Raw genomic sequence first — 12,043 nt, 5'->3', positions numbered from 1 at the left:
GAATGCTAAGAACTTGCATTGGCATGCGATGGATAGAAAAGTCGATGGTATTATGAGACATCTGGCTGACACTCCATCATGGAGGTTGATAGATCACATGTGGCTAACATTTGGGTCAAAACCAAGAAATCTTCATTTAGGTTTATCGACTGATGGAATTAACCCATTTGGAGATTTATCGTTGAACTATAGTTGTTGGCCAGTTATTACTACAATATACAATCTTCCACCATGGTTGTGTATGAGAAGGAAATATTTGATGTTGACAATGTTAATATCAGGTTCGAAGCAACCGGGATATGATATCAACACTTATTTAGCACCCTTAATTGATGATCTCAAAATTTTATGGGAAGAAGGGGTTCGGTGTTTTGATGCGTATAAATAAGAATATTTCACTTTGCGAGCCGTCTTATTGTGGACTATCAATGATTTCCCTGCATACGATAATTTATGTGGGTGTAGTGTCAAAGGTTTTAAGGCTTGTCCAATATGTGGAGAAGAGACTAATTCAATCAGTCTACAACATGGAAAAAAATGTATACATGGGACAGAAAATATTTGTCAAGACATCATCCTTATAGATTACAGAAAAAGAATTTTGATGGTAAGCAATAGCATGGAAATCCTCCACAACCCTTGTCAGAAGAGGCCATCTACTTTAAACTCAAAGAAATGATATTTTCTTATGGGAAGAAGTGTGGCAAGAATAATAACGAAGGTGGCAATGACTATTGGAAAAGAAGATCCACTAGAAGAAATATGGCCTTTAATGTCAGTTGGAAAAAATGAATATGGAGGTTTAATGTCGGTTTTAAAAACACGGATGTTTAATGTCGGTTTAAAACCGACATTAATCCTTTCTCTTTGATGTCGGTTTAAAACCGACATTAAAGCTAACCTTTATTTTTTTTTATTTTTATAAATTAATATTTTCCTTTTAGTTTAGGGTTTGCGTTGCTTTTGTTTTAGCAGCCGCCTTCGTCGCCCTTCCCTCTATATCTCTCATCTCGCATCTTCTCTTCCTTAATAATCAATCTTTAGTCTCCTCTTCTTCCATCTTTACGATCTTCTCCGCTGCGTCAATCGGCCGCTCGTCTTCTTCTTCCACCTTTTCTTCCATCTTTCATCTTCTCTTCTTTCATCTCCATTTTTCTTTCGATTTTTATTTATGTATGGAGAGATGAACATCTGAATCATCCTAATTCTCATAATAATGGCTTTGCGCCACAACGAAAGAAAAAGGGGTACAGCGGACGATCGATCCAAGGATTTCAGTGTGACTACTACCACATCATCTTCGAATTCAGAAAGAAGAAAAAGAAGGACTGCTGGACCCCGCTTGGGCTTGTCCCGAGACCTCTGACTAAAGACGGCAAACTTCCTGTCTTCTGTCTGACCAGCGCTTTGACCGCGTAGAAGGAACCTCTTTTGGCTGATTATTCGACGAAGGTTCATTCCTTGAATTTCCGGTTTTCGGTTTGCATTTCAAAATACGGAGATGTGATTTATGGACTAGAATATTACGAAAAATAATAGAGGGCTCACTTCTCATAAAGGGATTTGAATCAGGTGGATGGAAGTGGGAACCTCTTTTCAGCCATTCAACGAAGCTTGAGCCAATTGAAGAAGTCACCATAAAGGTAAGATTTATGTATATCTTCAAATAGGATTGATATAATTTGGCTTAACACATACTGCAAAGAAGAAAAGGGTTAACTATCAACAATAATATGATGTACCTAAAAAATTGAATTGTATCCTTGGTTGGTAACTCTGTTATTTTTTAAAAAATTAGAAATTACATTTGTTTGTTTTCATTTTTTTTCTTTTTTTGTGAAAAACACATCCTCTTGATGGTTATGATCTTTGCATTCCGTCACACTGATCAACTTTTTTCATCTGCTATTTATCAAGGGCTTAATTGGTTGTAGAAGTGTGTTTAGCAGTGATACACGTGGAACTGGTTTTATGCATCTGACATTCTTAAGTATGTATTTTCAGCTAGAATTTCTTTTACTTTTCTGTTATTGCGGGGACTATGCTTATGAGCTTTCGTTGATGTTTTATGCTTATGAGCTTTCGTTGATATTTTAGGTTCTTTTAGCAGTGATGTTGGAATGTATTCGTTAAGCTATGGCGGGGACTATATAACCCATGGTAGCAATACACGCCATGGTTTTTCATTCTCTTTTGGTTGTGTTGTGAATGTTTTCATTTTTTTTCAAATTGATAATGAAGTTCCTTGTTTTCGATAGGACATGTTAGTCTATAAATATCGATAGGACATGTTCCTTGTTTTCAACTTAAAATTGATAGGCCTAATTCTTCTATTTGATCTTTAGCCTATATTATTGACTTATTAGCTACAAACTGTTCTTTATGTTTGCAGTGTGATTTGTTGGACATGCCTGCTGTAGGGCAACTGGAGAAGGATGCCAAATATTCATTGGTTTATCAGCTTCTGAAGATTTTTTTGACCCAGAGATTGGATGCTTACATGGAATTTCAAGCTGCAAATTCTTCTTTATTGAAAAGCTATGGTAAAATTCTCCACTTTAGTAATAACTTTAATAATTTCTAATTAGAGCTAAATTCTCCACTTTAGTAATAACTTTAATAATTTCTATTGAAAAGCTGCAAATTCCTGGATCTGTGTAGGTCTCGTCCATGAAGATTGCATTGCAAAGATGAGGTTATTATCATTGGTAGATCTTGGCTCAAATGAATCTGCCCGTATTCCATATGCTCTCATCAAGGGTGTTACTTGTGTGTTACTTGTGCTTCAGATCAATGATGATGAGGTCGAACTGTGGGTCGTGAAGGCCATTACGTCCAAATTGATTGACTGCAAAATGGACCAGATGAACGAAGTTGTGATTGTGAGGTTTGTGCTATTCTCCATCTAGACCGCCACATTACACTTCTTTGGTTAGGCATAGCTTATTCTGTACTAATATAATAACTCTTTTGATGTTCATGTGCAGCCGGTACTGACCGTGTTTTTGGGCAGCATCAGTGGGAAACACTTAGGACAAAGCTAACTACATGGAGGGTAAATTATCTATTTTGTTTCTCATAATACAAAGCTAATATATCATTAGTTGTTAAGCTTCCTCTGCATGTTTAACATTTCCTGTTTAGTAGGCTACTACAAAATTCAGTCATTAATCCCAAGATTGGATATCAATTATCATAATACAAAGCTAATATTGCGAATGTCATTGGCACGATTCGAGCAAACAAAATAGTTGAGGATGGATCACAGGCTATGCAAGGTTTGGCAATTCGTTGAAGAGTGGATTTTTGTTTATCTGAAAGTTAAAAAGCCTACCTACCTTTCTGGATAAATTATAGGATGTCTCATTTTTCTACTCAATCCTCTAAATTTGTTCAAATTTTGACTTGGGGAAACTACATTCGAATTGGAGTAGTTGGTTTTATATTAATGGATTGTTGTGTCATCGTCTATACTCCTAGACCTCTCAATCGGCTCTCTGATCTTAATTTCTTTGAGTAGTGCTATTCTTTTTTAATCCCCCTTTGGATTCAATTCGTTCCCTAGATTTAACATCTTTGTTAATAACTATAAATATCGTGGTTTCGTTTTCCTTTACTTTTGTGTTTATTTTATTTGTGATTAAAAACCATTAAAAAGTCTATCAAGCTCGCATCAAAGAAATTGTTGCCTCTGCAGTTCGTGGATTCAATGATGATGTTTTGGATTCATTCATGTGCTAGTAATATTTGGCTTAGTGCTTGAAAGTCGCTCTTTTATGCTTTACTTTTGAAAAACTTTTATGTTTTGGATATCTGCCAAGTTTGAAGAAGATGGTGGTGTTGATCTGATAGTAGTGTACAATTCGGGGCGGTTTCGCATGGCTGGAAGGGGTTCTTTAGTAGGTTTGCTGCCTTTTGCCGATGCTAATGCCATAGTGCTTGAAATGGCCAATGAAGTATTGCCTGTAAGTTCTATCTTCTATGTACCTGCTGATTCACAAAGTTAATTCTAGGAATTGTATCTACAAATTTTGGATCGACGCTTTGCAAGCATACAATTTTGAAGAATAAATTATATAAATATAGTTCTGTATGTATAAATATTGGAAGTAAATAAATTGTATAAATATAGTTCTGTATGTATAAATAATATTTGGAAGTCTAGTTTGTACATTTGAAGTGTACTTTTATGAAGAGAATTATTTTATTTTAAGTAGCTTCATGATAAGATCTGTAAGTTCACTGCCAAATAGGATTTATACAGGATTTATACATGCTTCATAATGCATGTTGACTTGTTGAATTGTTTTATGTATTATTGAAAAGATAAATATATTTTTTGTGAAAGAAATAAGTTTGTTGTTTTCTAAATCATTTCAACTCGAACATGTTACCTGTACTCTCTCAAAAAATATTTTCTGTCTTATCAGTGAATGAAAAAAAAACCATGAGGGTCAGTAATCCCATCCTATCCCCCCAATTGGAGATAACTTGATCATTAACAGGTTTCTTTATTTTCTATCTTAATTTTTTATGGTTGTTCGCATAGGGAGTCTTGGACATCACCACCACAGAGGTCGCAGACTACTTAATTGGAGGTGTCATGACTTGAAGTGGATATTTTTATGGTTCTCTTCCCTTGAACAATATTTTAAATCTCTATGTTTCTCTCATCTCACAGGGTTCTCCTTTTTGCAAACTTGTTCGTGAAGTGCTTGTAGAGTTGGAGTTACCACATTTAGTACGTTGGTAAAGTCTCTTATACCGTTCATTTTTCAAGGCACACTATTATTAATTACATACACTCACTTATTAATATCGTCTAGGATCTTTGCATATAAATCTTTGTCAATATGGCAATGGCCTTTTAGGTGGTGTAAGCGGTAGAAGGAAAAAAGATTACTGAGTGTGAATATTGAGTATTAGTAAGAAAATATAGGCCTATACGAAAATGTTGCCATTTATATCTTATAGATGTACATTATCACTTCTTATTTTTTCTTAGTTCACTCTTAAGGCAATCGGACCACATATTCTCAACAGTTTGAGGAATTGTATTAAGTTTTTTTGGGATTTTTGAAGTTTGAGGAATTTTCTTAGTTTTTTTGAGGAATTTTCTTAGTTTTTTTGAAGTTTAGCATTTGAATTCGCAGGCTTTAAAAGGAATTGTATTAAGTTTTCTACGAGATTCATTTCCACTCTGTTTGGGATTTTTGGATGCTGTCGATTGGGTTTGCGGGATTGTTAGCTACTGGCTTTGCAGATTTGGAGGAATATATATTGGATGGGAGAAGAAGCATTTTCGAGACCTTTAAAATGTCGTGATCTTTGAATTTATATAATTCTGTTTGGTTGCAGTTAATTTTACAAGCGTGTTTTCATTGTTGGTGGAATCAGACTTGAATAATATGGGATTTATGTGCTTTAAGATATGAATGGGATTTATTGTTGCTTTAAGATATGAATGGGATTTATGTGCAAGTGCTAATAGCATTTTCATTGTTGGTGGAATCAGACTTGAATAATATGGTTTCCTACGTAATGTGACTTGTAGTTTCAAGTTTGTAGTTAATTTCACTTGTTGGATTCAATGTTGGTTTATAAAAAATTGACAATAATACAACAATTAAATAAATATAAATTTCTAAAAATGGACAAAAACAAGCCTTTGATGTCGGTTTTAAACTGACATTATTGGCCTCTTTAATGTCGGTTTTAAAACGACATCATAGCCCAATCGACATTAAAGGGCTTCAATAACACTATCAAAGATGTCGGTTTAAAACCGACATTAAAGCCAAACCGACATTAAAGGGCTTCAATAACACTATCAAAGATGTCGGTTGAAAACCGACATTAAAGGCCTTTAATGTCGCTTTTAAACCGACATTAAAGAGGCCTTTAATGTCGTTTTTAAACCGACATTAAAGTCCAACCGACATTAAAGGCCTTTAATAACGCTCGCAAAGATGTCGGTTGTCAAGTGACATTAAAGCCCTTTAATGTCGGTTTTAAACCGACATTAAAGGTCAAATTTCTTGTAGTGATCAGACTTCTTCGAACTACCGTATTGGAAGAACTTGTATGTACGACATTGTCTAGACGTAATGCATATTGAGAAGAATGTATGCATGAATATAGTAGGAACATTTCTTGATATACCAGGCAAAAGTAGAGATGGAATGAATAGTAGACTTGATCTAGTGGAGATGAATATAAAACCAGAATTGGCACCAATGGTTACAGGTAATAGAACTTACATACCTGCAGCATGTTATACATTGTTAAGAGAAGAGAAGTATCGGTTTTGTAAGAATTTATCTGAAAATAAAGTTCCAGAAGAATATTCATCAAATATTAGAAGTTTTGTCTCTTTGGATGACTTAAAACTTAATGGCCTTAAATCGCATGATTGTCACGTTTTAATGCAACAATTGCTTCCAATTACAATACGTTCAATCCTACCGCAGAATGTGAGATACATTATAAGTAGACTGTGTTTTTTCTTCAATGCGATTTGTGCTAAAAGTTTCTCTATATTAGAGCTTGATGCATTGCAAGAAGATATAGTTATGACTTTATGTAATCTTGAAAAGTATTTTCCACCCTCTTTTTTCACAATTATGGTTCATCTCGTTGTTCATCTAGTGAGAGAAGTAAAACTTTGTGGTCCTCTATATTTGCGGTGGATGTACCCATTTGAAAGATACATGAAAGTGTTGAAAAGTTTTGTTCGTAATAGAAATCGACCTGAAGGATGCATTGCAGAAGCACAAGTATGTGAAGAGGTTGTTCAATTTTGTTTGGACTTCCTTTTTGGATTAGATCCAATTGGTCTTGGATCATTAAATTCAAAGGAAGACAAACAAATCGATAGGCCGCTGTCAGCGGGAACCTATGTCCGCCCTGATATGCAACAATTGAAGCAAGCACATCTTCACATTTTACAGAACACTGAAAAAGTACATCCTTATATAGAGTATGATTTCTTATCATTATACACTAACACCATTAAATTACCCTTCACAACACATAATTTATATTTATTACCTATTTTGTAGAGAACATATGAACCATCTCAAAATTGAAAACCCAAGAAGAGCAAAAAATGAACAGTGGCTACAAGTTGAACATAATCGATCATTCGGTGCATGGATACGAGATAAGGTGAATGAATACTTCAAATCATCCATGTTGCTTTATTATTATTGTTTTATTATTTTTTTTTGTTTTACTTTAAATCAAATTATCTCCATTGATTTAGTATCTGTAACTTGAATACACTTTTTGCTAAGATGAGACACTGTTTTACTTACCATATGCTAAAAGTTGTTCTCAGCCTTCTACTTCAAATCCCAGCACTTCATAATCCATTTTCATTCAATAGGTTGGTTTTCTCTCCTTTTGTATTTTGTGCTAGTGCATCGTTCGATCAATTTTCTTACTTTTAGCCATTGATGTGTGCTGTTGATCTTGAAGTGTGTATGTAATTTAACTAAGTATGTGCTCTATGTTGTTGAAGTGTGTTGTTGATGTGTGTTGTTGATCATGAAGTGTTGTTGAAGTGTATTGTTGATAAAAAAGTGTTGTTGAAGTGTGTTGTTGATAAAAAAGTGTTGTTGAAGTGTGTTGTTGATAAAAAAGTGTTGTTGAAGTGTGTTGTTCATCATGAAGTGTTGTTGATCATGAAGTGTTCTTCAAGTGTGTACGTAATTTACCTAAGTTTGTGGGCTTAATTTAGCTAAGCTTAGAAGTTATTATTCTTGAAGTGTGTATGTAATTTAGCTAAGTATGTGCTCTATGTTGTTGAAGAGTGTTGTTGATGTGTGTTGTTGATCATGAAGTGTTGTTGAAGTGTGTTGTTGATAAAAAAGTGTTGTTGAAGTGTGTTGTTGATGTGTGTTGTTGATCTTGAAGTGTGTATGTAATTTAGCTAAGTATGTGCTCTATGTTGTTGAAGTGTGTTGTTGATCATGAAGTGTTGTTGAAGTGTGTTCTTGATAAAAAAGTGTTGTTGAAGTGTGTTGTTGATCTTGAAGTGTGTATCTAATTTAGCTAAGTATGTGCTCTATGTTGTTGAAGTGTGTTGTTGATGTGTGCTGTTGATCATGAAGTGTTGTTGATAAAATAGTGTTGTTGAAGTGTGTTGTTGATAAAAAAAGTGTTGTTGAAGTGTGTTGTTGATTATGAAGTGTTGTTAAAGTGTTTTGTTGATCATGAAGTGTTGTTGAAGTGTGTATGTAATTTATCTTAGTTTGTGGGATGAATTTAAGCTTAGAAGTTATTATTCTTGAAGTGTATATGTGCTCTATGTTGTTGAAGTGTGTTGTTCGTCATGAAGTGAATGCGATGTGTTTATTTGGGTGAATGTGTTGTCTTATTGAATCATTTTTTTTTCCTTCTCTTATCTTATTAGGTTTTGCCATAATCCATTGGAGCAATGAAGTCATATTTACGCCAATTCATTGATGTATAGGCTTTTTTGTAGGTTTGGTAGGAAATTGTTTTTGTTTAAATGTAGTTATTTAAATAGTTTGTTCGTACCAAAACACATTTGTACCAACAATTAAAGCAATATTACAAAGTGTGTTGGGCCTATAAAAGCGTTCGCCGTTTTTTCATATGTGATTGTATTGGTCTGTAATAGTATGTGTAATGGCAGGGCGACAAGAAATACAGAATTCAAAAAGAAAGAGGGCTGTTGAGAACAGTGACTAAAAACATAAATATGACATTTAAATTGAAAAATAAAACTGTCATCGAAAAAGTTTTATTGATCGAAAAAGTTCTATTGACATTTAATTAAAGTCATGGTAAATAAAATGATAAAAAGTGTCATAAATGATAAATAATGACATCTCATAGAATCTTAACAATAACAGTTATCCTCCGTCATAAAATGTCAACTGTGACAGTTATAAGCTATCATAAAAAATAAACAATGATAGTTATTAACTGTCATAAAAAATGAATAATGACAGTTACACTATGTCATAGAATTTAAACTGTGATAGTTATAAACTGAAATCGAAACTAAATAACGACAGTTATAATCTGTCATAAAATGTTTCATTCGTGACATTTATTATATGTCATGAAAACCACATTTCGTGACAGTTTTTTACAACTGTCATAAAATACTTTCCATGACTACCGCATCAATGGCTCCAAAAAACTATCACGAAAACCTTTAATGACAGCATTTATCTGTCATTATAGACCATTTTTCTACTAGTGGATCCACCTTCATTGTATTCTTACATAATTGATACACATGTTTGGCAAGAGTTTGTCAGGTCAAGACTGTCTCCAGAATTTCAGGTATTAACCTTTTTTCTTGTAGTAAAATCAATTATAATACAAACCATGTTTGTTATTTTAATCTTTTTACATAAAATTTGGGTAGAAAGTGAGAAGGGAACAAAAGGATTGAAGAAAAGATGACCAAATATAGTCATAATATGTTAAAAAGAGGTTATGTGAATCTTGCCGAGGCTATGGTAATTAAGAATGTTATAGTATTTTATAGATATTCTTAAATTTAACTATGATGTGCTTAATGATATGAAGAAAAAGGATCCTTCCAACGAACAGGATTTTGGATGAGCTAATATGTGGAAAAAAGTTCGAACAAAAAAAATGGAGGATACATGAACGAAGATGTACAAAAAGTTGCAAAGATTCTCAATCTTACATTTGCATCAAATCACATGAATATACTTTTTACATATTACTCATCATATTTAACTCCTTTTAGAATGAGATTTCAAATAACAATGCATATCCACTATCAAGAAAGATGAATCACCTAATGATGCATTGACTCAAGCTTTGGGTATTCGAGAATATGATGGCCGAGTACGTGGTATGGGTGGTTTCATTACACCTATTGTTTATTTTTCACAAAGCAAAACCAAGAAAGTCAAAAAAAGGTGGATACAATCCAAAAAAATCATTAATGAAAATGAAGCACTCTGTAAACACATTCAGGAATTGGAAGAGAAAGTTCAAAACATGCCAACATCCGAGCGTGGTAGATGCTCCAAGAATAAAGTCCAATAAAAGGTACAATGTTTGTTTATAAAGTAAAATTACAATATTAATTGTTTATCAAAGTGAAGTTATCATTTAGTTGTGCTTTGAAAATTTGGAAGGTTTTAGAAGAAAGTTTTAAAGAAGATGGCTAGTGATACAAATTTAGAAAACATGGTAAAGAAGAAGAAAGGGATTACTACTAGTGTACCACTGATATCACTTACGTAAAAAAAGAAGGTGGTAGAAGAGAAGTAAGTGATTGCTACTAGGCCACCGATATCAAAGAATGAGGTAAATTTGAAGGTGGATTACGTATATGAGCTCTTAGATTGTTACTTAATTGTGTTAGGTCAAAGCTTCAACTCTGATGACAAAGGAGATGGAAGTTACTAGTGAACCATCCAATCTACCAATATAATTGAAGTATATTCTTAGGTATGCTGAAAGGGTAATGGTTGATGGGTTTAGTTTTTTCTTTCAACTACCTCCTGAGCTATTTGGTATACCTCAAAAGAGTTGCGTCTTGCGAGAAGATTTCATTGATTTTAGCAACATGAAAAAAGTGAAGACTTTATCAACGGTGGCTTATATCACGTAAGTAAATGTTACTTCTTTATGATATATATATTCACACCTTTTAATCAGTATTAAGTTGATGTGTGCAATTGATTTATTGTAGGTACTTATGCTCACTCATTATTGAGTTGAAGAAGGTTTCGAAGTACGCTTTTGTAGATCCATCTTTGATTTCAATTGGCCATATAGTACTCGAGAGATTGGAGCTTGATACATTTGTAGTAGATGAATGACTTCCGAACAAGATCAATTGGTTATTGCTCCTTATATCGAATGGTTTATTTTGCTAGTATCTCGTAATGCAATCATGTAGATTGACTTTCGCGATGGCCCGTTAAAGTTGCTTTTTTGAAAAATATCAAGTGAAAGGTAAGAATTGAAATAAAAAGTAATTGGTGATTTAATAAATAGTGAATTTGTGAGATCAAACCTTAGACTTAGAACGTGGTACTGTTAATATGTTAACGTGGTAAGTGAGAATTTAAAAGGTAGATTTAATATATATATATATACTTATTTTGAAGTGGTTTTTTCTCGAAAATATAACAAAGCGACAAAATATTTACACTGTATAGAACAATTCTGAAAATGAAAAAAGCTCACAAGCCAACAATGGAAAATAACAAACATGCTCTGTCAACAACGCGCGTAATATATTTGGCCTAATATATTTGGTACACGATCGTTTAAATTTGGCTATTGTTTGGTACACGATCATTTAGATTTGGTCGTTTAGATTCGGATACATGATCGTTTAGATTCGGCTACTCCAAATCTAAACGATTTATTTTTTCAATTCTATCATTTAATTTGGCTACACGATCGTTTATATTCCGCTACCTCAAATCTAAACAATTTTTTTTTCAAAATTTGGTACACGATCATTTGGATTTGGCGAAACAAATTTTTTCAAGATTCTTTTGGTGCATGATCGTTTATTTTTTCAAGATTCTTTGGTACACTATCGCTTTGTTTTGGCTAAACGATTTTTTTTAATTCTTTTGGTATACGATCGTTTATTTTTTCTACACGATCGTTTAGATGTGACTATTTCAATCTAACGATCTTTTAAATTTAGTTACCTTAATCTAAACGACCTAAAAACGAAGAGAAAAAGAAGAAAGAAGATGGAAAGAAATCCAAATGAAAAAAAAAAGAAGAGAAAAAGAAGAAAAACTATAGAAAAAATTATAGCGAAGAGGAGAGGAAAGACAAGAGAGTCCTAAACATTTAAAAAATGAAAAATGGGTTTGAGAAGTTATATTTATGTAAATTTTATAATTTTGAATTACATGTATGAAACGGTGATTAAAGGGAATAATATTATGATATATGATGAAAATTATTCAACAAAAGAGTGGATCCCACAACCCACAACCCACAACAAACACTCCTTCCTTGTAATTTCCGTCTTCATTTTATTATTATTGTT

General features: G+C 33.2%; 1 protein-coding gene across 1 annotated transcript; it reads left to right on the top strand.

The window, feature by feature from the left end:
* The first annotated feature begins 231 nt into the window (after positions 1-231).
* LOC127143918 (uncharacterized) lies at positions 232-5,146 on the top strand. The gene is made up of 5 exons (XM_051079219.1): positions 232-281; positions 1,520-1,643; positions 2,393-2,543; positions 2,662-2,887; positions 4,550-5,146. Exons 1-5 carry the CDS (start codon positions 232-234, stop codon positions 4,590-4,592), a joined length of 594 nt encoding a protein of 197 aa, XP_050935176.1. The 3' UTR covers positions 4,593-5,146.
* Positions 5,147-12,043: the final 6,897 nt, after the last annotated feature.

The sequence above is a fragment of the Cucumis melo genome, chromosome 11, assembly GCF_025177605.1.
Source record: "Cucumis melo cultivar AY chromosome 11, USDA_Cmelo_AY_1.0, whole genome shotgun sequence".
Lineage (NCBI taxonomy): Eukaryota > Viridiplantae > Streptophyta > Magnoliopsida > Cucurbitales > Cucurbitaceae > Cucumis > Cucumis melo.
This window is presented reverse-complemented; position numbering and strand designations above follow the sequence as displayed.